The sequence below is a fragment of the Canis lupus genome, chromosome 24 (genome assembly GCF_048164855.1).
Source record: "Canis lupus baileyi chromosome 24, mCanLup2.hap1, whole genome shotgun sequence".
In the NCBI taxonomy this organism is placed as follows: Eukaryota; Metazoa; Chordata; class Mammalia; order Carnivora; family Canidae; genus Canis; species Canis lupus.
The window spans coordinates 31146122-31172212 of record NC_132861.1 but is presented as its reverse complement, the minus strand read 5'-3'; the positions used below and the strand labels follow the sequence as shown (position 1 = coordinate 31172212).

General features: G+C 39.7%; 1 protein-coding gene and 1 long non-coding RNA gene across 7 annotated transcripts in view; one reads left to right on the top strand and one right to left on the bottom strand.

The window, feature by feature from the left end:
- LOC140615961 (uncharacterized) overlaps positions 1-11027 on the bottom strand; it is a 38164-nt gene extending 27137 nt beyond the window's left edge. For 2 of the 6 annotated variants that reach the window (XR_012016479.1, XR_012016474.1), the window contains exon 1: positions 10736-11023. This is a non-coding gene — a long non-coding RNA (uncharacterized lncRNA). Of the gene's footprint in view, positions 1-366; positions 413-7160; positions 7396-9228; positions 9313-9949; positions 10272-10296; positions 10471-10735 lie in introns of those variants that run through there. The other 4 variants (XR_012016478.1, XR_012016477.1, XR_012016476.1 and 1 more) reach the window with 4 other exon arrangements.
- Positions 1-24285, top strand: part of ELP3 (elongator acetyltransferase complex subunit 3) — a 92108-nt gene extending 67823 nt beyond the window's left edge. Inside the window, exons 12-15 of the mRNA XM_072796161.1 lie at positions 2582-2647; positions 4203-4430; positions 5608-5689; positions 23061-24285. Coding sequence (XP_072652262.1) covers positions 2582-2647; positions 4203-4430; positions 5608-5689; positions 23061-23137 — 453 coding nt within the window. The 3' untranslated portion in view covers positions 23138-24285. The remainder of the gene's footprint in view (positions 1-2581; positions 2648-4202; positions 4431-5607; positions 5690-23060) is intronic.
- Positions 24286-26091: the final 1806 nt, after the last annotated feature.

The following is a 26091-nucleotide window of genomic DNA, read 5'->3' as shown; positions in this document are numbered from 1 at the left end:
GTTTCATGTACTGAAGGCATTCTTACTCTGTAACATGAAGTTGAAACCAGTAGTTGCAAGGGCTGCATCTTACACCCCTCTGCTTTCTTCTAAAAGAGTGGCAATTTAAGGGTTGCTTTTTCTACTACCTACTCAGATGCCAACTATGTGTGCTCAACTTTCTTTTTTAAATTTTGAAGTATTTATTTTTTTCTTTCTTTTGAAATCTTGAGTATTCAATTCTTGACTAGCATTGATAAAAGATATGAGTGCGCATTTGAAGAAACAATGATTACATGTGTAAAATGATTACCAAACAGTGCAGTTGCCCATATATGCTCAGTGTCCCTTGCCCTACTCCTTCCCTATGTCTGTTCAGGTACTCACTTATTTCGCAGATATTTCCTAAATAAACATCTTCTTTCTTCTGACCCTGGAAGTACAGAAGAGCCCAGGAATCTGCAACAATCTCTACAGATGACTTTTTAATCACAGGAAGGGGATTATGACATAAATTCACAGTGCCCTAGAAACTCTTTCTTAGAGCTACTAAAGAGAAAAGGCCAGGAGTGGAGTCAAGGCCTGATAATTGGTTCCTAGGCTCTGCCTTCTGCAATTTGGATTCACTAGGTCTGGAATGAAGCTGTGGACTGTTCTCATACACAGTAAAAACATGGACCACACTTTGAAAGACATCGTTTTGAGAATTGTATGTTTATGGACTTGCCCAAGATATTTTATTCTTTTAGTGAAATTATTATGGAGAAAACTTTTCAGAAAACTGTCCAGAGAAGAGTCTGTGAACATGATTGGCTTATTCTTTAAAAAAAAAAAAAAAAGAAAGAAAGAAAGAAAGAAAAAGACAATTTTGGAATACAGGTTGTAGAAAAATAGCAAATGTGTTATTTTCAGTAATTAATAGCACTGAACAAGACTACATGCCTGTTCTGCTTCCCAATCTCTAGCTGTCCTTGTCTTCTGGCCCCTTTCTCCTCTGAGAATACCATAGCCAAAGTGATTGGCCTAGCCTGGTTATCCTAATAATCTCATCATCTAGCTATTGTCTTTAACCTAGTATTCCTTTTAAACCTTGATAGCCTCTCTCAAAGTAAACTGGGAAGACTAAAATTCAGTCATAACCAAAAATATCTAGTTCTCATAGGCAGTGTCTTTACCATAAAATAAGCACACACCAATCTCTACTTTTAAAAAAGCATTCTCGGGGTATCTGGGTGGCTCAGTGGGTTAAGCTTCCAATTCTTGATTTTGGCTCAGGTTGTGATCTCAGGGTCTTGGGATCAGGCTCTACATCAGGCCTGTGCACTGGGCATGGAGCTTGCTTGGGATTCTCTCTCACGCTCACCCTCTGCATCCTTTCATAGCCCATCTCCCAAAGGCATACAGGTGTTCATTAAGAGCATGTGACTATGGTGTATTCACATGCAAACTACTGTACAGAACTGCCATAGCTAAAAAGACAACATCTAAATATAATAGACTTGTGATTATAGAGACTTGTGATCCTTGCTTGCTGTATAATTTTAGAGTTCATAGAATCCACATCAGCAAAGCATTATTATCTTGAGCTGGTTCCTGGGACGTGGAAATAGCTTTGTTTTTATAGAACTGAATAATAAGCTCTTATTTTTCTTGTGGAATTCTATACATATATAACAGTACTTCATAAATATACTGTTTTAGTAGTATAGCTTGCATAGCATCATTACATTTCCTAGGATGATTTTTTTCTCACTGGTAGAAAATGTTAGAATCTTTGACAATAATTTTTACAATTTATTCTGTAGGGGAAAATGTGCCATATGACATAGAATGGAATACTGTAAGGATTTTGTAATTAAAAGCATCAGGCTATGTAGTATGCACAATGGGGTGTAGAATAGAAGTGAGAGTCACATCATATGAGTTTGGCCTTGCAGAGACCACACAATTAATGTGTATCATCTGGAGGCAGCTTTTTGCCTCCCAACAATGCTCTGGTGACTATCAAATTGTATAATAAATAGCTCTAGGTTCCTTCTTTTCTTCCTTTTTTCCTCCCTTCCTTCCTCCTATCCTTTCTTCCATGGTGCCCTTCTCTGCAAGAAAAAAAAAAAAAGCACAGCAGTCTTTCAGCATCCCTCTTTTTGGCATTGTAAAATGATACAAACATGGTAATGCTAAAAAAATTAACTGCCATAAAATGGTGAAGGTTTTAAAAAATTAGAAATGTGCCTTTTGTTCTTCTGTATCCATAGTTTTGGATTATACTTTGAGGTACAGTTATATCCCCTGGGTAAAACTATTTTCAGACTTTAGGACGTATGTTATTTACTTTGGGTATTATATATTGATTTCTGAATTCTAAGCTTGTTTTTAAAGCATTACTGTACTAACTTCATACTTTGTTTTCCCCTATCCCCAGATTTATTAAAGATGGTTTTATTTTTAAGTTATGTTCTTTTTATACCATTATAAATTTGTTCAAACTTAATTTTGAGCCCAGGGTTTGGTGGAAAGGTGTGAATAAAAATTGAATTAGTTAGCAGTTTTGTATTTGCCCCTCTCCTCCACCTTTTTTTTTTCTTTCTTTCTTTTTTGGCAGTGTCGAGATGTGAGAACTAGAGAGGTTGGAATCCAAGAAATTCATCACAAAGTACGGCCATACCAGGTTAGTTTCTTCATTTTATAGAGAGATTGGGTCCTGTTCATAAATTTTTGTCAAGCCTGAACCCACACTTTCTAACCAACAGGACTGATCCCTAGAAGCTAATAAGTAAGCAAGGAGTAATTAAGGATAGATACAGATGTCAAGACAGGAAAGGCAAATCTGAGGGTGACTGAATTGTAGAAGAGCCAGGCTAGGAAAACCAAGTCTGAGCTTCATTCTGAAATCAGCACAATCCACTAGAACTTTTCTTCAGGGTTGGAAATGTATAATCTGCATCATCCAATATGGTGTCACCCACCAATCACATGTCACATGTGACTAGTAGCGCTTGAAAAGTGGCTTGTGCAGCTCCAGAACTGTTTAATTAATTTAACTATAAATAGCCACATGTAGCTAGTAGCTACCTTGAGGTAAAGCTGGATGTGATGTTTATTTCTCTATGTACAACTATTAAATAATACTCCAGTGGTGATAATCAAATGAATATATGAGCCCTTTTCAGCAGGGGTTCCACAAAACTTAAGCCTAATTGTTTGTAATCAGTTAATTTCTCTCCTTATATAACTATAATGCCTAGCTGTGTGCCAAATTTCCTGGGAGAGTTAACTCTCTTGTGGAAACCCACTTGAGAAAGCCTATGATACTTGCATTGATATTTTTAACATTTGGGAATTTTTGAGGAGAAAAGTAGACCCAAACACAGTTAATCATTTTTTTCCAAATTCCTTTGCAAATCAGTTAGTTAGCAAACATTAAGTTTGAGAAGAAACATAAGCCTTAGTTTGAATCGTTCACCTTACTATGCGTACAGTCTGCCCATTTTTGAAATGTGTCTGGGTGTGACCATTCCCATATATGTAGGTTTCTCTGTGCATATTGTTACATATCATAGGTGCAAAGTTCAGTGGCCACTTAAACAATGATTTGAAGAGTCCAAAGCCTATGGATTGCTACCACAAGAGCTTTCCTCAAAAGCTACTTTCCAGTGCTTGAATTTTCTTGGACGTTTTAATCTTATAACTAACTAGGCATATTAGTTTAAAGGGCTCATGCCTTTAAAGGGAATGCCATACTTTCTTAAAATCTCATCAAGAAACAAATGACCAGTAACACAATTTTTTCCCCCAAAAGCAGGTTTTAGTGAAAGAGGTTAAAGGCTAGGAAATGAAACTATTGAACACCTGACTGTTCTGCGCCTCAGTGGTTCTCTCAGGAGCTACACATGTAACATAATGTATAATTTTACCTTGAGACTCTTCATGGAAGATCAAAGATTTAAGTACATAGAAGCATTTACTGAGCCAGGTCTCTGCAAGAATCTCAAAGTTAATGATGTTCAAATATGTTTTCTTTTTATAATATTCCACGAACAAGGCATGAACTCATTTAATCATTGATATTTGAGAGTAAACAAGTAAAAGAAGCATAATTCATGATTATTCATTCTTTATCCTTAGTTGAGTATATTAACCTTAGTAAGTACTTATAGAAACAAATTTTGTTCTCTAATTTAATTTTTTTTGTCTAATTTAAATTTAAAAAAAAATTTTTTTAGGTTGAATTGGTAAGGAGAGATTATGTTGCAAATGGTGGCTGGGAAACATTCTTATCATATGAAGACCCAGATCAAGACATTTTGATTGGCCTCCTGCGATTACGAAAGTGTTCAGAGGAAACCTTCCGTTTTGAATTGGTTGGAGGTGTTTCCATAGTTCGAGAGCTGCATGTGTATGGAAGTGTAGTCCCTGTGAGCAGTCGAGATCCTACTAAATTTCAGCATCAGGTATCCTGTATTCCATTTCTGTTTGACTGTAATTAAGAAATCGCCCAGTCAGTTAAGCATCTGACTCTTGATTTCAGCTCAGATCATGATCTCAGGGCTGTGAGATCGAGTCCCACATTGGGCTCTGTGCTGATCTTAGACTCTGCTTGAGATTTTCTCTCTCTGCCCCTTCCCTCTCCCCCCATTCCCCCACCTTACTCACTCTTATGGGCATATGCACTCTCTCTTTCTCAAAAATAGATTAATAAGGAAGAAAGGAAAGAGAGAGAGAGAGACAAAAATTGCCCAAAGGAGGGGGAAGGATTAGGTGGAGGGAGGGGACAGAGAAAGGGACAGTGAAAGAGGAAGGAGGAAAGGGAAAGGTAAGTACAGAAACCAAGGAACTAATATTTTATGTTGAGGGATTTTTTTTCTCCAAGTTGTACCCTTTTTGTATATGAGAGGGGAGGAAGTGAGAGACAAATTTGAGACTCAGTCAAGTAGAATATAGTATTAGATTGAACTTTATGAAATTGCTATTTTTGAAAGTCAGAAATGGTCTAATACCAGCTATTTGTTATGATTCAACTATGTATTATGAAATCAAAGCAGATGATAATGTAAAAGCACTTGTGAAATGTTAAAGCTCTTCATACATGCAAGCTGTATCTGATATATAGTGAAATGCTATTCCACTCCCCACAACCTAAACATAAATAAATAATTTTTTTTTTCAGATTTCTAGAAAATGGCTTAAAACCACTAATGTGGATATAGCATAAACCCTAAACTTGGTGATTTAAGAATATTGCCTAGTTTCAAAAACCTTTTAGAAATTGAAGAGGTGACTAATAGATACAAGATTAGATGCCCCAGACTTCATCACCTGGAGATTGCCTAGAGCTTATTTAAAAAGAGACAGGAGTTGAGAGGCAATTGCCCCTTCCTGTGATGAGACTACATCATCCACAGAATACCTTGTGATGGCTTTTGTTTCAAAATTATTGCCTTTTTTACTAGTCTGCTGCAGTGTATTTTTGGTATAATTGAATGGTTTCTCTTACTCCCTTTTTTTTTTTTTTTTTTTGTCTCTCTTATTTTAGCAGATTTTAGCAACTACTGCATATTAGCCTTTTTGTTTTACGGCCCCTCTAATGACTTCCTTCTTAATTCCCTATCCCCCTCTTGCTCTTTCCAGGGATTTGGCATGCTGCTGATGGAGGAGGCAGAAAGAATAGCTAGAGAAGAACACGGGTCTGGGAGAATAGCTGTCATATCAGGTAACTAGGGGAGGACGGAGGTCATGATCCATTCACATTTTTAACTTGGTATCAGAATTAAAACGATCTCAGGCCTCTCTTGCCCCTGTTTGTGATTATTCACAACTGGGCAGAGTATAATAGTGAAAGACTTGCGGTCAGACACAGAGTTCCTGCAAGGAGTTCGGTGGCATAGTTTCAGAAGCACTGCATCTCTGATTGGCAAGACCAGTAACTTGGGTCCCGTCTTCCTTGTTGTCTGTCACATCAGTCACCTGTCTGTCCCACTAGCTGTCAGGGGCATTTCCTCTCATACTCTGTGCCTGGTTACTCTGTCTGGGAAAATGAAATTTGGTGATAGGGATCCAAGAAAAAGTAAACCAATGTGGCCATTATCAATATTGGTGTTCAGAAACTTAGAATGGAACCTCAGTTGCCAGTACAGGATGTTTAAAGGTAGAGTTCTTTGCTCCTTAAATACTGCTCTCAGTGACTTTGCTTCTGGGAAACAGTTTTTCCCTGTTTGCAAGTTTTCCCATATTTGTCTAGGACATCAGATAACTGGGGAAGTGGGCACAAAAAGGGAATTCTGGTATGAATGGAGCAAGAAGTAGCATATGTACATATGTACTGTTTCACTCCTATACTTTGGTACTATATACTTAAAAAAAATTGCTATTCCCAGTAAGAAGCTAATGGGAAAAGCTGTAATCAGAACATAGGTTGTTTTTTCTCCAGCATTTCTTTTCCTATTAGAAAACATTCTTTTAAAAAAAAAAAAATTTATATATTTATTCATGAGAGACCCAGAGAGAGAGGCAGAGACACAGGCAGAAGGAGAAGCAGGCTCCATGCAGGGAGCCCAATGTGGGACTCAATCCTGGGACCCCAGGATCATGCCCTGAGCCTAAGGCAGACGCTCAACCGCTGAGCCACCCACGCGTCCCAGAAACATTCTCTCTTAAAGGCAGATTATTTTCTTTTAAGATCTTTTACATAATCCTTTCTGAAAATGAAAGTTGAAATGCATTTTTTTTAAAACAAATCAATAATTGTTGCTGATCAATAAATCAGTACCCTTGCTCAGGTTTTAATGATTATAATTATGAAAATGTAATGACCTAGGCTCACTTAATTGTTTAGTCTGGCTGTGGTTTTTGGCATTATCCAGGCAGATTAGTAAAAGATTTCTTAACATGGCTAGCTTTATATTTTTTCCTCTAAAATTTCACTAAAGAAGAGGGAACCAAATTAGGCTTACCCAATAGATACTGATATTTGTAATAAAAAATATTTACCTCTCAACTGTTTAACCTGTGGTTGTTTAGAAGTCAGCCTTTCTTGGTACCAGGAAAGGTACCAGGTACTCAGGACTCCTACACAAATCTGTGGGAGTCAAGAGCACCTGAAATTTCAGTGGTCCCTTTTGCTAGAGCACTGTCAGTGTTTTCAGCACAATACTTCTCGAGCTTTAAATGTACTTGTATTTTACCTGGAAATCTTGTTAAAATGTACATTCTGACACATTCAGTCTGAGGTAGGGCTTCAGAGCCTGCATTTCTAACCAGCTCACAGTGATACCTATGCCAGTTGTCTCTTCTGACCACATTTTGAGTAACAGGATTTTCATATTCTTGTACAAATCATTAAGATGAGGATACTCTCTGTGGCCCCGGCAGTGCCTGTACTCCCACAGTCTGCTATGCAATCACATGGTTTTCTGGTATCTGTGGGAGCATAATCAATTTTAAAACTGAAGAGCATTGGTAGATTCTTTCACTTCTCCACATTATTTCATTAGCCTTCATAACATCTCTCTCTTTTTAGAAATGTTACATGCAGAGAGGCCCCCTGATTTGCCTGAGTTCTATTCAGTTGTCCATAAGAGCCTCAGTTTTGTTTTTTTATGAGTAGGATGTCTTTCTAAGTGGAAATCAGTTTCTGTCCTCTTTCTAGCTTTTTATCGTAATCTAAATAATAGCTCAATTTCAGATCATCTGCCTGTAGAATTTTTAAAATAATAAGAAGAGACTTACTGGAAATAGCAGGGAAGAACTTTTCTGCTTATCAGCACTATGATAGGACCACCAAATTTCTGTATGGGGGTTTCCTTTGGCCAGTGAGTTTCTGTCGGAGCAGTCCTGGATTGTCTTTTGAACCAAACTGAGTTCTATGAGACGAAGGAAGTATTACTTCCTGTCACTCTAGTCTATAAAGCTTTCTATTGGGGAAAGCACATAATGCTTTGACTTTCTCTTTGACTCAACATCTGATCACCTTTCAAATGAAAAAACCAAGAACATTTGCTCTTTGTATGGTGCATTTTATTTCTCTAATTTAGAAATGTGTTACTGTTCCAGTTACGTTTCTGAGTCAGATACCTGAGATGTTCATAATTCAGAACTTTGAGTAGTGCAGATTTAATGTATTATCATGTCTTATTTAAAATTTAAATTCAGTTTGCCAACATATAGTACATCATTATTTTCCAGTGTAGTTTTCAGTAATTCATCAGTTGTGTATAACACCCAATGCTCATCACATCACATGCCCTCATCAATGCCCATCACCCGGTACCCCCTCGCTCATCACCTTCCCCTTCAGCAACCCTCGGTTTGTTTCCCAGATTTAAGAGTGTCTCATGGCTTGTCTTCCTCTCTGATTTTTCCCCATGCAGATTCCTCGCCCACCCTTATGGTCCCTTGCACTATTTATCTTCCACAAATGATATCACATATCTTTTATGTTGCTTTTGTCCTTCCATGGTTGCTCATTTTTTACTTTGGACTTTCTGCTTTGAGTACAATGAGTGTGTGTGGGTGGTGGGGGGGGAGGTTGTGTTTTAAATTATTTTTGCAAAGAGTCAAACAGTTGTTCTCCATAAATTGATCCTTGGAATGAAAATCTCTGATCACAGTGGTGTTTGTGCACTGTGCTTAGTCACAGTGCTTAATTAGATGTACTGTATAGGAAGTGACATGTGGTAGGGGGAAGGCATTCCATTTGGATTCCATTCCTGTGTTGACAGTAGCACTCCTTGTGATCTTGGATAATTTCACTTGATCTCCATGGACCTTTCTTTCCTTACTAAAAACAACTGAGGTAGGTTATCTTTTACAGTTCTAGCAGTCTAGAACTCTGCCCCTCGGTGTCTTCAGAGTAACCAATTTTGTTTTACTGATTACATTTTAAATAGATTCTTTTCTGAAATCATGTTAGAAAGCCCTTTAATTTCATTAGTAATTGAGTTTGGTCTCCTTGTACACTGGGTATTTGATGATAAAAATTATACAGTTTCCCGTTAGGTAGGTTATCCTATCCATGATTTGTGGATGCATAGTGACTTCAGTCACAGTTTGGTGATACTTTGTGACCTAAGTGTCCTCTGTTTTTTTTCTGACCTTGCCCTTGATTTGTAAATCATCCTTGTTCTGATCTGTAGGATTTTATACACAGTGGTGGCCTAGATAGTCTGTCCTGGCATAACTAGTAGCTTAAGCAAGGGAGAGACAGGTCATTTATCATTCTGGTTACTGTGACTGTAAGAGCAATGTACTTACGTAGAGTTTTTTTTAATTACATTCTGATTCATTATGACTTCCTCTCAACTTGCCAGCAGATTTTCTGTCACTTGGATTTATAATCTATGATTCCAGACAATATGATTAACTACACAGTAGATCTGATTTGAATCACTAGTCAGAAAGTCTCCATGTGTTCTATTTTTCCCTATTAAAAACAAGTCAGGGGCAGCCCGGGTGGCTCAGTGGTTTAGCACCGCCTTCGGCCCAGGGTCTGATCCTGGAGAACCGGGATCAACTCTCACGTCTGGCTCCCTGCATGGAGCCTGCTTCTCCCTCTGCCTGTGTCTCTGCCTCTCTCTCTCTCTCTCTCTCTCTCTCTCTCTCTCTCTCTCTGTCTCTCATGAATAAATAAATAAAATCTTTAAAAAAATAAAAATAAAAACAAATCAGTTTTTCTTTGTTACCTCAAATATATTTTGTTCCTAGAGGTTATATACTGAATATTTTATAGCTGGTTGATCCTTTTTTAAAAGATTAACTTTATAGCTATATGAGAAAATTGCAAATTTTCTTGTTTATTGAAGTCAAATGAAGCACCTTCTTACACTTTTGAGATTATTTTTATAGTATGTATATTTGTCTCAGTAAGTAAACTGTGTTTTAAGGTTAACCATCAACTATAAATATGAGAATTAAAGCAAAAATGAAATAAATATTTGGCTTCATCAACATCAAAATCACCAAGCGTATCAAGTACCTCCTGTGCTCACGGAACCAGCATTGAGAGGATAGAAGAGTACAAGATGCTGCCCTGTCTTTGAGGGATGTTGCTGTTGGGCTGCACAGCCAACTCAGTCTTCACCCCACAGATTATCCCTAACTGCAGAGGAAGATAAATTTTTCTCTCTGCTTACATCTCAACGCATGATTAATTGCCTAAAAATAAGAAAATAATCTTTTTCTACATACAAAAATAGGTAAATCGATAGGATAAGAACAACCAGTTTACAAAATAATGTGTAGGCAGTTAATTACCGCTAAGTATCAAAGCAGGTAATTAGTCCCCATTACATCCAAGTGCTTTAGTATCTTTCCCCAACTTACTCATGTAGCTTCTATCAACATATATCTGTTTAAGGTTAACAAATTGTATCAACTTAAAAGCCATGATGCTTATCTGTTTCTGATGAACATTCTTTCTAATACATTAAGATGAAGCAGTTTTTTCTCTTCCCTATATGGTGGTATAAAGTGCAAGTGATTATACTGTAGAACCTAACTACAACATTTGAAATGCCATCACTAATAATCACCATGGAAACTGAAGATCTCTGATGTTACACTGCCCGTACCATTTCCAAAAGGGCAAATAGAACTATTGATAGCTACTATTTAAAAAGTCACTTAATAGCCCCAACAGAATGGTTTTTTTCTTTTGGCAATTTTGGCTAGGTATCAGATCCAATCATGTTACCATTTCTGTTTGCCAAGCTAATTGCTATGCATCAAGACGAACAGCTATTCCCCAAGCTCCCCCCAGTACCTTCGTCATAAGCAGTATTCTATTTGTGTTCTTTCAAGTAGAAAATTAATATGGCCATTGGCCAAGAATTGTACAAGGCTGATAGATCACACAGTGGTGGTGAGAAATGAGGAAAATGCCTGAATGGTTGATGGCAGAAATTACTAAAGTCAGAGACTGTTAGCCATTTTGTTTAAACCCATTAAACAGGCAAAGAAGAAAGCAGGGGAGAAGATAAATACACAGGGTGAGTAAACCATAAACCTTAAATATAGAGTGAGTAAAGGAGTCATTGTAGAGATGACATCATTCTAAATCACAATGCTCAGAATATGATTCTAAAGCTACATCTACAATGCCTACTAGTGAAAAAACATCAATGTAACTGTGCCTTATATAATCTAGTATGGTTTCCCAAGACTGAAATTAATAGTCTGGTACCCCAGAGCCAGTGTTTAATGATATGTGGGCAGAAAATAGCAGTCGATGATTTCATTAAACTACAAATGGCTTAGATTTACTTACTGGACCCAGAAACTTCACCTGTATTCCAGGCTACATCCGGTCTCCCTTTATTTAAGGTGAAGGTAATTTTATTCTTTGCATTAAAATCTAGGTGAAAAGCAGTATGCATTTGTAACTAGATCTGTCTGGTAAGGAACTCAAAATCCTTACCAAAATGCCTAGAAAAGCTTTTCCTCATTTGGGCTTATCTGTTTGCTGATGGACACAGGAAGCCTGCCAAAGGCAAACCAGTTTGTGCCACATGTGCATAGCACTTCTCAGAAAGGAGGGGAATAGATTGTTTGCTCTCTTGTAGTTCCTGTCTCATCCCTTTACATAATTTATCTTTTAATAAACTAGCCCCTAATTAAATGCACATTGTTAGTGTTCTGTATATTTCTCTATTTCTTCTGCTTCGATATTCTAACAATTATACATACTTTTGATGCATGTTCCCATAGGGTTTTATCATGGTGGTGGCTGATATCTTTCTTTTTAAAGACAATAGATATAACATAAAATATTGCTTTGTTCCCAGGATTTTATTGATTTTAGTATCAGTATTAATCAGACTAGCATTGATGACATAGAATACTATTTTCCTAGATAAGAAATTAGCTAAATGTTTGCTCATTGGTGTCTGTATTGCCACTGGGTAAAAATGCCACTGTGGAGACATTGTTGCCCAGCTCCTCTCAGGACTCTTTAGTCCCTGACTTGTTATTTATTCATTTGTAGATGAATCAGGTACCACATTATAGTACTTTGCATATCCAGTACATTATACTTATCCCTCTCTTAGTATCTCATGACCATATTAATTAATTAATATTTTTCAGATATTCCTGAATCAGTCACTAGTGAGTTTCCACTGTTTGGATCTTGTCAACAACTGAATTCATGGTGAGGTTACCTAGGCAGAAGCTAGTGATATGGGTAGGTAGTAACTTGTTGGGCCTTGAGGAACAGTATCTGGCAAGTGCTGATGCTCTTCCCAGGTCCTTGCTAGCAAGTTTCCTTGTGTCTCAGAAATGTGCACATTAATGTCCTAGAGGACAGCTTTGCTAATATTGACACACATCTGTATGCTTTCTCTCCCCATTGTTGTCCCTCTTAGTTTATGAATGTTGAGAATTATTACTGTGTGCTTCTGCTTGGGAAGAGAAATAGTGTTATATCATGTGGCTCCTAATAACATTCCTGAGAGGTCTGGGAGCTTTGATAGAAACAACTATCTTTATTGTAAAGTTAGACACTTCACAGGCTTTTTCTGAGGAGCGAAGCCTTTTCCAGAGGGGTCTAGTCTAGATTACTCATCATCTGCTGTCACAAAATCTGTTTTTATTTTGTTACAGTGTTAATTCCCTATCAATGTAACTTTCATATGATTAGTACTGCTCTTTTTTGTAAATATTTGACATTGCTATAATGCATTCAATGTAATAAATCTTTCTGCTTTTAGATCTATTAGAGGCAAGGATTTGACAGAGTTTTCCCTTTTGCATGAGCAGATCACTAAATAATGCTGGAAAATATTGATGCTGCCCTTCCTTAGCAACTAAGATACTGCTTTTATGGAGTCTTTTAGTTTACGCATTTCTAATTCCAACAGAGCATAACACAGGGAATTTCTTACTCTTTGGTCAGCTTGGCTTAAACTGTTGTCTCTGACTAATAGCTCACATTTTAAGACATTAACTGGTGGATTTAGGGATCCGGATAGTGGCCGTGAGATATAATGTTTCCTTATGCTTATCCCCCCATCCTTTATCTCTCTGAGCATCCAGTTGTCCAGTTTGTCCACTATTTATGAATGAATTACTGATGTTTGGTATGCCAGTCCAGAAGTCCCAGATCTATACCATATGTGCTCTATTACCTCTTACTGCAAATCCTACCGGTTACTGATTGTTTTGGTTTTTTTCTTGTTGTGTAACACACCACACCAAAATTTAGTGGCTTAAAGAACCACCGTTTTATTTTCTTAGTGATTCTGTGGGTTAGAGAAATTCAGCAGATCCTAGAGAGGATGGTTCATTTGTTTTATGATGTCTAGAGCCTTCACTAGGGTGGCTTCAGTGGCTGTCAGTTGACTAGGTTGGCTTGTCTGAGTCTCAGTTCTAGCTAGTAGCAGGTGCTCAGTTGAGACTGTCAATATGAGCACCTTGGTTCTTTTCCACATAACTCACACATCCCGTAGCTTGAAGGCTGAGCTCTGAAAGGAAGGGGAATCGAGACTTGGGCTTAGAAGTCCCAGAACATCTTATATTCATTATCTGTTGCTGTGTAATAAATAACCACAAAACTAGTGGTTGAAAACAAGCAGTTTATCACACAGTTTCTGTAGGTCAAAAATCTAGAAGTAATTTAGCTGGGTACCTCTGGCTCAGGTATCTCATAAAGCTGCAGTTAAAGTATCAACTGGGGATATAATCATTTTAGGATTCAGTTGGGGTTGAAAGACCCAATGCCAGGTTACCATGTGGTTTTGGCAGGCCTCAGTTCCTCACAGGCTGTCGGTTTTAGGGCCACAGTTCCTCACCATGCCATGTAGGTCTCTCTACAGAGTTGTTCATCATGTGTCAGCTGTTTCCCCCAGTAAAGTGATCACAGAGACAGAGAGTTGCTTATAACAACTTACTGGTTGCTCTCAGTGTCTTATTAAGATCTAGTGTCCCAAAATAGTTGGTTCTATTTTTTCCAGTTTCAGTGGAGGGACTGATCTCTAGAATTTCCTATTCCAGCATTTGCTCTTTTAAAGTCTGTTTTTTAAGACTATAAATAGAAGGATCCCACTTCCTATCAGGTTACAGGTGGCAGAGTCTTCAACTTCTGCAGAGACACACTAATAATTTGGGACATGAGCAAAGTAGTGAGAATGATCTGTGACATACCAATATTCTACACTGATATGAACAGAGCCACTCCATTTTGGAGTGGAGTAAATTTAAATACTTAAAATTTAGAAGATTACGGGCTCTCCTATATCAGATACCCTATGAAGGGAAGAAACCTAAGAGCTGTAGGATAACCTGCCACCATCACCCTACTCTTAAGTTAACTTTCATTTAGATTCTCTTTAAGTGCTTTATAAGTTACCTACTTTTATTCATTGAGATACTTTTATTCATTCAGTTTGTCTTTGTTATCTTGGTATAGCCATTTCAGAATGGATAGAAGCACTTTTAGGCTGCTGGGTAGCAGGTTGGATCTTGTAACTCTGCTCACATATTATCTGTATCTTCCAAAGTATTGGAAAATAAGGTACTAAGGTGCTATATTAATGGCTTTGAATAATCAACTGCTCTATGTGGGTAACTTTAAGATTTTTTTTAAGAACAGGAAAAAAAACCTCTTTCAAAGATTTAAGGTCATTGAGTTAATTGGTTCATTATCAAACATTCTGAATAAAAACCTTTTCCTCGGGATCCCTGGGTGGCGCAGCGGTTTGGCGCCTGCCTTTGGCCCAGGGCGCGATCCTGGAGACCCGGGATCGAATCCCACGTCAGGCTCCCAGTGCATGGAGCCTGCTTCTCCCTCTGCCTATGTCTCTGCCTCTCTCTCTCTCTCTCTCTCTCTCTCTCTGTCTGTGTGTGTGTGTGTGACTATCATAAATAAATAAAAAAAAATAAAAAAAAACCTTTTCCTCGCATATGTGCTCATTGTTGAAGAGTGAAATATTGCCATCCAGCTAAGAGATCAAGGAGATATAATAAAGTCTCATTTTAGTACCAAATGAATGAAACTAATGAATATATTTGCCTTGTATTAATGCTACTAGGCATATATCAAACACTCAATAATTGATTAATTGAACCCCAAAGTAATTAAAACAGTTTATTTTACTGATTTTTTTAAAAATGATCATGAATCCATCATCCCAATCATTGCACCTACTCAGAAAAATCAGATGTAAGTTTCAAAGGATAGATTTAGCATATTTTCTCTTTTCAAGTTTGGCTTTGGGAATGTGATGTGGGCTGAATTTCAATTCAGTCCAACACATGACTAGCAATGAAGGGGACAGTCTTGTGTCTTAACAGAGGTAGTATCAAACTAACACATATATTGACTCTATCCCATTCTCTCCCCACTTCCTGGGACTGCATTTAAACATTTGTTAGTCCTACTCATTGTATCCATTGTGTCTCATACCCTCTTTCCCTACCCCTACTGTTTTGTTTTTCCATGTGTCATTGTTAATATTTTCTTCTTAGTTTACAGTTTACTAATTCAGTCTAACCTACTGCTAAACTCATTGAGGACTTAATTCTCATTTTATTTTTCAATTCTTTGATTTCTAGTATCTTTTTCATCTGTTACATCATGTTTTATAGTTTCTTGTCGCTTTTAAACAATCTTAAAGTCAGCTTCTATCTCAATGAATGTAGTAAGCATAGCTTTTCTACAATTTGCATCAAATGACCTCAGATCTGGAGTACTGATAGTCTCTTGTTACCCTGTTCTTTTGTTTCAAAGTATACCTCATCATTTTTTATTTGCTGAGCATTTTATTAGAGAGTTTGCTTTCAAGAATACTTCAAGACCAGATGATGTTAGCTTCTTCCAAGGAGGATTTCTGTTTTCCTTTCACCAGGGCATCTAAGAGCACTGGTTGTCCAAGAGCAAGGCTTGCAGTTTATTTAGGTTGTTTGAATGACCCACTCCCCAGCAATCCCTCTCTCCACTTCAAAGTCGAGCCTTTCAAAGACAGTCCAGAAAGGAGATTGTTATGGTGGAGTCTGCGCCTTTACCAGGCTCTGAATTCAGACCCCTGTCTGTTCCGTCTCCTTGAGTCTTTGAAGCAACTCTGGCTTTCAGTTACTCCCACAATCCAGACTGGACCCTTTTGTGGAAAGGAGTAAGATGAGCGGTGGCCATGTGACATCTGCCCTGTCCCACTTATCTCCAGCTAGTCTCTGTGGATCTCAGCTGCTCTTCCTGGATTGGCAAACACCACTGAGGCACAAAAGTCTCTAGCTCACCTTTTCTCCTTTTCTCTGCCTGATAAGAACTGTTAACTTTTTTTTTTTTTTTTTTTTTTTTTACTGGAAGCATTTTGAGTTTGTCCAAATTTTTAAATTAAATTGTTCTCAGCTGGAAAGTTAACCTTAATCATTTAGTGTGCAGAGTCCAGGGTGAAGTCACCTTCTTTTCTATAAGTTTCATAGTCCTGACTTGACTCCCCTTCCTCTGAGATCTGGTTTCCATCATTGCTCCATCTTTGTTGCTTTTTCCCTCCAAACTCTATATTGTATTTTTCTTCATTTTAAAAGGGGTGACCACAATTTATCAAGCTGTCACTGAAAAGTAATAGTAGGTATCACATTTGTAAGCCATGTCTGCTTACAAAGTTTATTATTGCCTACCTATGTTATCAGACCCTTTTATGTAACTTTTTCTTACTGAGCCCAGTTAGTGAAATGAAAGTAAGATTACCATGTTTATTTCATCTGGTGATTTATCAAAAACGATCCTCAAAAACTAGACAGAGATGTGAGAGGTAAGGTGATGAAGACAAGCCACTTAGTTGTCCATTCTATTTATCTGAAATACCGTGAGCGGTGGAGACAAGGGACCTGGGTCCGAGTTACAGTTCTGCTTCCTAACTCTTTGACCTTTCATTAGGACCCTTTCTGGAACTCACATTCCTCATAGGATAGTAATTCCAGGGGCAGCCCCAGTGGCTCAGCAGTATAAGCACCGTCTTTGTCCCAGGGCCTGAACCTGGAGACCCGGGATCGAGTTCCATGTCAGGCTCCTTGCATGCAGCCTGCTTCTCCCTCTGCCTATGTCTCTGCCTCTCTCTCTCTCTCTCTCTCTCTCATTAATAAATAAATAAAATCTTTTTTTTAAAAAAAAAAGGATAGTAATTCCCATCTTGTTCGGTTTTTTGTTTAAGATTTTATTTATTTTAGAGAGTGCACGTAAGTAGGGGAGAGGAAGAGAGGAACTCTCAAGCAGACTCCCTGAGAATCTCTGAGCACAAAGCTGGACACAGGGCTCAATACAGAACCCTGAAACCATGACCTAAGCTAAAGCCAAGAGTCAGACACTTAACCAACTAAGCCATCCAGGCTCCCCCTTGTTAGATATTTAAGTAATATCTGGTATGGCAAATATCTAGATGCAGTGCCTGCCATGTTTCTAAGTGCTCAAGAAATTTCTTCCACCTCTAGCTTTATACTTTGTACTCAATCGACTTTGAAGTTGTTACTTCCTTTGTTTTGAAATAGAGATTGGTAGAATATAGGCTCATTCCTGCTCCTGGCTTTTCTCTTTTGAAGGGAAAATGTGTTTCCAGTTTTCTCAGCCTCAGCTTTGGTGTTGAATTTCTCCTTTTAGCAGGAAAGGGCTGCAGTAATACGAAGAGTTGTTTTCCACCCAATTCAGGCACCACATTGACCTGTTTACTCCTTTTGCTTACTTCTTCCCCTTTTGTTTTCTAAAATAGAATCAGTAGAATTTGAGTAAACAGATTTGTCCCATTTTTCCTCTTTCACTACTTTTTTCTTTTTTTTTTTTTTTTTTGATTTTATTAATTTGATAGAGAGCATGTGCACAAGCAGGGACAGTGGCAGAGGGAGAGGGAGAAGCAGGCTCCTGGCTGACCAGGGAGCCTGATGCAGGGCTTGATCCAGGATGCTGGGATATAGATGCTTAAGCAACTGAGCCACCCTTGTGTCCCTCCTCTTTCATAAATTTTAAGGTTTTGTGATTTTTATTCCCCCACTTCTACTAAAGAGCATTAAGCAACTCAAAATTAACCTGCTCCTATAGCCAGTGACTGAGGCAGTTGGCATGTATGTATACTCTAGGTGATTTCCTTTCTTCCTCAATATTTAGAGTATGCAAAATTGTATCTTAAACTAAATGGTGTGCATCTTTCAAAGAAAGAGGGGCGGGGGATGAGAAAGCAGAGGCATTTTTGCCCACTGTGCGGGGCTTGATGCTTCAAGGCATTTGGTACAGAGAAAGGATCAGAGAAATACTATAGTCCCAGGTCTTCCCCAGGAGCCAGGTTCACAGGAGGCAGGCAGCTCTTGGCAGCCAACCTTGAACAAGAAAACCAAAGGTCATAGTTGGGAAAGGGCACAAAGGCTTTCTCACCTAGTGCTGACCGGCTCTCAGTTCTTGTCATCTCATCCGGGTGAACAGTGTCCCCTGCCTTTAACTTAACTCTGTCCTGGGGCTGATTCTACCTAAAATTCCTTCACACATAACAAACAAGGTTTTTGTTTTTCTCCCAAAAGAGGTGTATGTCCTACGGCACAGGCGGAGGCCAGGAAGGTAGCTACAGAGGCTGGTCACTACAGCCAAATCCCAGAGTATCACTCTAGCACATTTCAAAATACTCTTCTTTCACCTTATCTCATTTCATCATCATCACAGCCTGCAAAGTGGTGAAGATAAAACATTTATCCTGCCTCTGAGAGTAGGAAAAAAGCCCCCGTGATGTAGGTAGATTGTGGCTAGGGGTTACAGAACTTGGAGGATAAAACGAAGCAGATGTTTGATCAACCCCCTCCTCCCTGTCTTGACTGCTTTACTGACAGCTGCCCTAAGGGCATCCTAAGGACTGCTGCATGTTGCTGTAAGTCCTGTCCATTCCCCAGTCCAGGGGCTTCGCAGAGACACCCAGGCAACTAAGTGGAGAACTCAGTTATATGTACAGCCCCCTGCATCTCTCCTCAAGGGCAGGAGCAGCTTTAATGGTGAGGCCTGTGACACAGCCTGCCTACGTCAGTCTGGGAGGCTGGCTGACGTCAGCTGTGACATGTAATTGCTTATTGTTGGCCGAATCACAAGAGGAAAGTTACCGTGACAGGACTGTTGGGAGCCCTGCTCAGCACAGAGGGGGGATGGGAGCAGGGCACAGCCAGCACCCCGCCCCGGTGATGGTGTGTTCTCCTCCAAGCTGGCTAAGAGTCCTAATGCTTTCCCCAGTCTGTTCATCAGATCTGAGAAACAGCAAGAGGCGAGGCTGGGGGTGAGGGGCTCTTTCTAGAAAAGACAGGCACAGTGAAATACAAATGGGGAGTATTTTTGCTTAGTTGGTTAAGGCCCACTGGAGGTCAGACTTCTTTCCCCAAATACTAAGTCACCCAGAGGGTCCAGAAGTAGTGTTACTTCTGGGTAGGGTCCATCTCAGTGTTAACTGCATGATACTGAAAACAAGGATAGGAGCTTGAAAACGTACCTTTCTTTCAAAAAAGCACAAAGCCTGAGTGCCACTTCTCAAGTTAGTACTGGCTTGTAGGGCCCCTGCCCTATCTAAAGGCAGGAATGAAGAGCCCAGGGAGCCCATATGCTCAGTGGGAATTCCTCATGACAGAGGAATGCTTAGCTGTGCCCCTGCAGAGCCGTTCTTTTCAGCAGCATGCCTAGGAAATCAGGACACACTCAAGGTGAGTGAACTTCTGCAGTGATCCAGGGCCTGGCTAGTTCTGCATTTGATGTAGGAGTGGCTTCTGTCTCACCCCTGCAGCTGGTTGTGGTGGACAGATGCAGCTTGTAGCATGCCTCAGCAAGTAAAACATTCCAACCAATGGTACATCTTCAGTCTGGTAATCCATGGTAAAGAAGATACCATCATCTTTATTTGAAAGAAGGCAATTAAAACATGCCTCCAGTGGCCAGGCTGAGCAGAACCAGAAGGAAACAGATTTATTTTGTGACTTGCCATGGTGAGGAATTGATAATTGTTGAAGCTGGGTAATGGGTATGTGGAGTTTGATACACTATCATCTCTATTTTTATATATATGAAATTCCCTGTAATAAATTAAGTACATGGAAAATGGAATCTGCTTTGTGATTAGAAAATATAAAAAGCCAGAAATATTTCAAAAAATTGGGGGGCAGTATTATTAGAGATAATACTATAAATCAGAAAGCTTCCTCTCAATCTTGAAGTTAACAAGGTAGGAAATTTGTAATAAGAAGATGAAGAAGTCCTGCCTTTAATGCCTTTTACAGTGAGTCATTCCCACTTCCTGGCACAACACAGAGCCAGTTTTTTTTCTTTTTCTCTTTTTAAAGACATCCTCCAGGAGCAGATTTCTTTGTATGTACACAACCTAATAACTGAATACAGTACAGTATATCCGCAAGCATTTATTGCCTGTTCATATATGCCAGACACTTATTAAGCCCTGATGATGGAAGTCATTGACTAAAGAGCTTATGTTCTAGGAGGGGAGATAGACATGCAAGTAAAACAAAGCACAGCATGACTACCAAAACAACAGGACAATAAGTAAGGGATGCAGCTAACATGGAGAGAGGGGCTATGATTCCTAGCTGAGCGGTTTGTCCAAGTGGGGGTGTCCAAGTTGGTTCAGTGTGGAATGGGCGAGTGAGCCACTCATTCCTTCTGTCTCACTTCACTGAATTCTCTGGACAAATTGATCTTTCAAAATACATTGAAATAGCTATTACATGCACTGCCCCTCTGGAGGTTTTTTGAGATAGTACATGCAAAAAGTACATGTTAAGCATACCACTTGGTTCATTTTTACATGTGAATTATGTTTCCATGTAACTACTAGATGAAGATAGAACATTTCAGCACTCCAGAAGACTTTCTCTTTCCCTCTTTCAGTCCATGTCATCTTCCAAATGTGACCAGTACTCTGACTTCTAGGACCATAAAATTAGTTTTATCTCTGTCTGAACTTTGTGTTGACCGGCTCCTTTCTGTCTGCTTTCTTTCGTACATGTTAGGTCTGTGAGCTTCATCCATGTTCTTGCAGATAGCTGTAGCTCCTTTTTTCATTGTTGTGTAGTATTCTGTTGTGTGAAAATACAATTTCTCCATTCTATTATTGACAGATATTTGGGATATTTCCTGTTTGGATATTATAAATAATATCTTCTGTTAGATGTAAGCATTCATTTTTCTTTTCCCTCGGTATCGTTGCTGGGTTATAGGATATGCTTACGGATAGAGAACTTAAGGAAAGGTTGTCTCCCTCTGGGGGTTTTGAGCTATCTTCCTGTATTCAGGGGGTCTGAGCTGCCACCTCACCTGTACTGTGTTTTTGTTTTCCCCTTGCTCTACCCCAAGCCACAGTGTTAAACCGAAGTAATGATTAGGATGCAGAGACAAGGTGCAACTGTGTGAGATGGAATAGCAGTAATCCTTGACTTAAGAGGGAAAGTCTCCAGTGACAGGTTCTCACAGGACACTGTTTTGTTACATCTGTCGTGCCAGCTCCAGTTACATTTTCTAAACACTTGAAAAATTTTGAAGGGAATAGGAAACAAAACATGATGGGGAAGGCCTGTTCCTAAATAGCAAACGTTTGAGCTAAAGCACTGAGCTAGACTTGAAAGAGCTAACGATTATTTGAGTCCAGGCATGATACTCAGCACTGGAATACAACATGACGAACAAGTTAAATACAACTTCCACCACACTTCCACCACACAGGGAGGCAGAGCAGCGACACAGTTTACCATGGGGAGAGCTGTGGGGGGCAAAACACTGTAAAGAAAAACGCTATTGTTTTCATTCACATTGCACACAGTACTGAATACTACACGACTGACACCAGATGCAGGGGTTTTCCACACATCAAGCAATTCTGCAATACCAGCTGGGTGTCCCATAATTTAACTCAGTTCCAACACTGTCTCCCTGGAGATAACATCAGATCCCACAGGTTAAGAGCTCAGGCCCATAAGAATGTCTGTACTTCAGATGCCAATTGCAAGTCCAGCTTGTTACCTGCGCTTCTGACCTGTAAATGGAAGTTTCCACTACCCACCTCCTCAGGTTCAATTAATTTACTAGAGGGAACGAGGGCATGAGCAAAGACCTGGAAGCTAGAGAAAGAGCCAGACATATGCAGAGAACTTAGAAAAATGTAAAATCCACCAAGGCTGAAGCATAGTGTTTAGGGAGAGAGTTGTAGCAAGAGATGAAGCTAGAAATGTAAGCAGGTACCAGGTTATAAAAAGCTTAAAAGAATAACAGCAACAGCTGGTGTTTCTGAGGAATTGGCCTTTTTCAGACTCTTAACTAATCATATTTCAGTGTGAGTGTGGTCGACCCACACCAACCTGATCCAAAGCCCATCCTCTTAACCACTCCTATAGATACTACCTTAGAGGGCCATGCTTTATCCTCCTAGGAGCTCAGGTGCTTATCCTTGATACTGTTTTATTTTAGAGGTGTCACTAAAGATAGTGTTTCTCAAAGTAAGTTGAATGATCTTTTATATTGACTTAAATCAGCTATGTTGTTTAAATGCATGCAAACGCAAATCTGGTATAAACTCCTGGTACTTAATACTGCTCATACAGGAAAGTAAATATGCCAGTTAATACAAAACTTTAATAAATTGCAAATTTAAGTAGCGTTAATTTAATGTGACCAATATTTTGCTGCAATTGTCGCTCGTGCCGAGGGAGTGTGGTGCTCACACTGAAGTGCAGCTTCTTTCATTCGGGGCCTTTTTCACCTTGGCCCTGTGTGGAGACCCTGTTTTCTCACACCTCTTCTCTCAGCTTCTGGGAAACTAAAATACTGTTTGGCTCCACTGAGAGCGTGGACATCTCCTACACAAATCCACCTCCTCTCATGGTGTGATGTCAACAGCATTGGAATATGTGAGGCTCTAAAATACAGTTTCTCTATTTTAAATGTGGCTTGAATTCAAAATAATACAAATGTTCCAAACTTGTTAAAATGAGATTCAGTCTGGACTGGGAATTCGGTCTGTGAATGAGAGTGGGAGTGGGGAGTTGTGAGGGTAGTGTTTGCTGGCTTTTGAGGGTTTTACTAAACTTCTGCTTCATGGAGACTTTTCTTACTTTGGTTTTTTGTTGCTTCACAGGGGTCGGTACCAGGAATTATTACAGAAAGATTGGCTACAGATTACAAGGGCCGTACATGGTAAAGACGCTAAAATAACGGCCATACCAGCCTACCTTGATGCAGTATCTTCCTTGAAAGAAAAAAAAATTCAAGATATTTTGAATACTCAGCAGAGAGGCTGAGCTAAACAATTGGACCTACCCTGCCTCCCTGGCAAGGAGCTTCACCTTCATCCTGCAGCTGTGGAGACTAGGAACTGCTTTCAGGGCCAGGCCAGTCATCTGCTGCCCAGCCCACTGAGCTTCTGGTGCTCAGAGCTCCCACACGCCCTCCCCTGCGTGTTCTCAAGTCACATGTTCAGTTTCTAAAGTCTGCATGGAGCCTGCAGTTGACCTACTTTGACTCAACACACAGTGACGAAAGCAAATTAACTCATTTGGGCACCATAATTCATGAGATAAAACTAGCTGTTGTCATTTGGGGAATAAACTTAGGAGTAGGTTATTTATATACTGTAAGGACAAAAAGATTGGAACATATGAAAACTGTTAAACTTTGATCTCTGGCCTTTTACTTTATATACATTCCAGCACAAGAAAATGAGCTTTTATTTTAATGGAAATTGTTCTGATTCCTGTGCTGATGTTTGAAATAACAGCCTGATGGGGAGAGAAGAACCGAAGCTGTCAGTTGAAACCAGCCCTTCTCACTTGGGAGTCTACCATCTACAATAGCCCACTACAAACATCTTTATTTTACATTTTTTATTGTCTATACTCCCCACATTCTTGACACCTGCCAAACAGTGAGGGCAGCACTTCTACCCAGAGAAGAGTCTGGCTTCCCCTGTTGTCTGTCCCGAGCAGGCCGAGTGTGACCCTAAGTCAAAATGTGCTTCCACAAAAGTGGTTTCCTGCATTATAATTCTCTAAGGTAGATTTTGGTTTGTTTTAGAAGAAGAAAGGTAAGAGTTCAACTCCTTTGAAAGCAAAAAAGTGGGAAACAAGCCCAAATCTAAAACTAGGAAAAAGATTGGCTTTTTCAAAGGTTCATATTATATAACTGCCTCTTTGTAACTTCCAGCCAATCTGCAAAGGAGACTCTGCCTGGAGAGAGCCAGTTCTTAAGAGCATAGCTTAACCCTGTGCCCCCTTGGCTTCTGTGCCATTTGACAAAGGTTTAGTAAATGGAATGGATTCTCCTAAAAGGCTCAAAAAATAAAACCTTCAACGTACAGAGAAGAATTTGTGTAAGGTGTTTTTCCACTGCCTGTTACACATGTAGTGACATTTGCTATGAATCTGTGACACTGTTTATTTTCTCCTGGGTGCTGTGTGCCATTTCGTTCAACTGCCACTGGGCACTCGGGCTTGCCACAAAGGCTTTCCCTGAGTGTAGTTCCCTGAGTGTAGTTTAGGGAATTTAGCTACTCATTTGTGCTTGTTTTTTCCTTTAAAAAGAAAACGATTAAACTAGCCGTGCCTGCACCACACTGGCTGTGGGCAGAGTGGGGGGCAAATGGCAAACGCGCGGGCCCAGCCTCCCCTCTGCCTGCGGTGTGCCCCTGGCTTATACAGGGGTTTCTGGGCCTCTAGTTTCTCATCCTCAGTGTCCTGTTTACCTAAATGGATCCCCATGTGTAACGTACAAACAAGTCCCTTGTAAAATTGTAAAAAGCCCTTTAAAATAATTTAGAGCAAGATTTTAAAACAATTGCCTAGGAGCGTGCTCATTTCCAGTGGCTATCAGCCAGTGTTCTATCTGGGTTTTCATCTCAGGACTCAGGAAAATACTCTTTCTTTCTAGCTCGTTGTCAGCCTTCTTTGGAGTGAGTCTCCTAAGCTTGCGTAAAAGCCGCAGAATTTCTAAAGCTACATGGGAGAGAGGGAGAGCAAGCAGAAGCTTCAGCTGCTCTTCTGACTGCCCAGGGCTCTTCCTGGTGTGTGTGGTGCTTGGCGCCTCCACAGCCTGGCCGGGCTGGCCCTCACAAGACGGGTGCGCCTCAGTCCCACAGACCGCTTCCTGAGAAGGGTCACTCCAGCCTCAGCACAGAAGCTTTTAAAGCCTGTATTTCTGATCTCTATTGAACAAACCTTAGCAACCACCTCAAGCCTCGTCAAAGAGCTCGGCTTTTAGTTCACCTTGTTAAATCACCTGGAGAGTTGGGTTTTTTTGTTTTTTTGTTTTGTTTTGTTTTGTTTTAATTAAGCCATATCACAGACAAATCCGCTTAGAATGTAGATTTTAAAAATAGATTATCACCAAGTAAAACTAGGGTTTCTCAAAGTTGGGAAGGAATCAACTTCCTTTATGGAAAGATTTCTACTACCCAAAGGAATACTAAAGTACAGCTTAAGAACTAAAACCTATTCTAAGAAAACATCTTTCAAATTGCAAATGTCTATTTCCAAAGGTGTGGGTGTACATGTTTAGATATCATCTAATCAAAAACAACAATTTGTTCGTGAACTCAGGCCCCTGAGTTTAAGAGCTCAAGACCTAGGTTCTGAAAACCTGGGCTCTGTATTAACCCTGAAGCTCTGGGGGTGCCCCTCACCTTTTGAGCTACATTTAAAGGCTTATTTTAGAGAGAGTTGGGGGGGAAGGGGCGGAGGGAGAGGGAGAGTGAGTTTTAAGCAGACTTTTGTGCTAAGCACAGGGCCCAACGCGGGGCTGGACCTCACAATCCTGAGATCACAACCTGAGCTGAAACCAAGAGTCAGTCACTTAACCAACAGAGCCACCCAGGTCCCCCTACAATTCCCCTCTTAATGTGGGATAAACACAGCTCCTAGGACAGGTGCGAGGATCAGCTGTGGTCACACTGGAGGGATAATGCAGACACCATGACATTCTCTTCTATATAAACAGTGGTTACTCTAGTGAAGTGGCTTCTCGACAGAAGGGTGACCGTGGGACATAAGCTTATCTGCCCCTTAGTAAATTCCCGATGATGGTAGTAACTCCTGCCTGCAGCAGAGTGCAGGTTCAATGAGCTCATGTATATAAGCCCCTTAGTGCAGGGCTGTTCAACATAAAACACTGGAAGT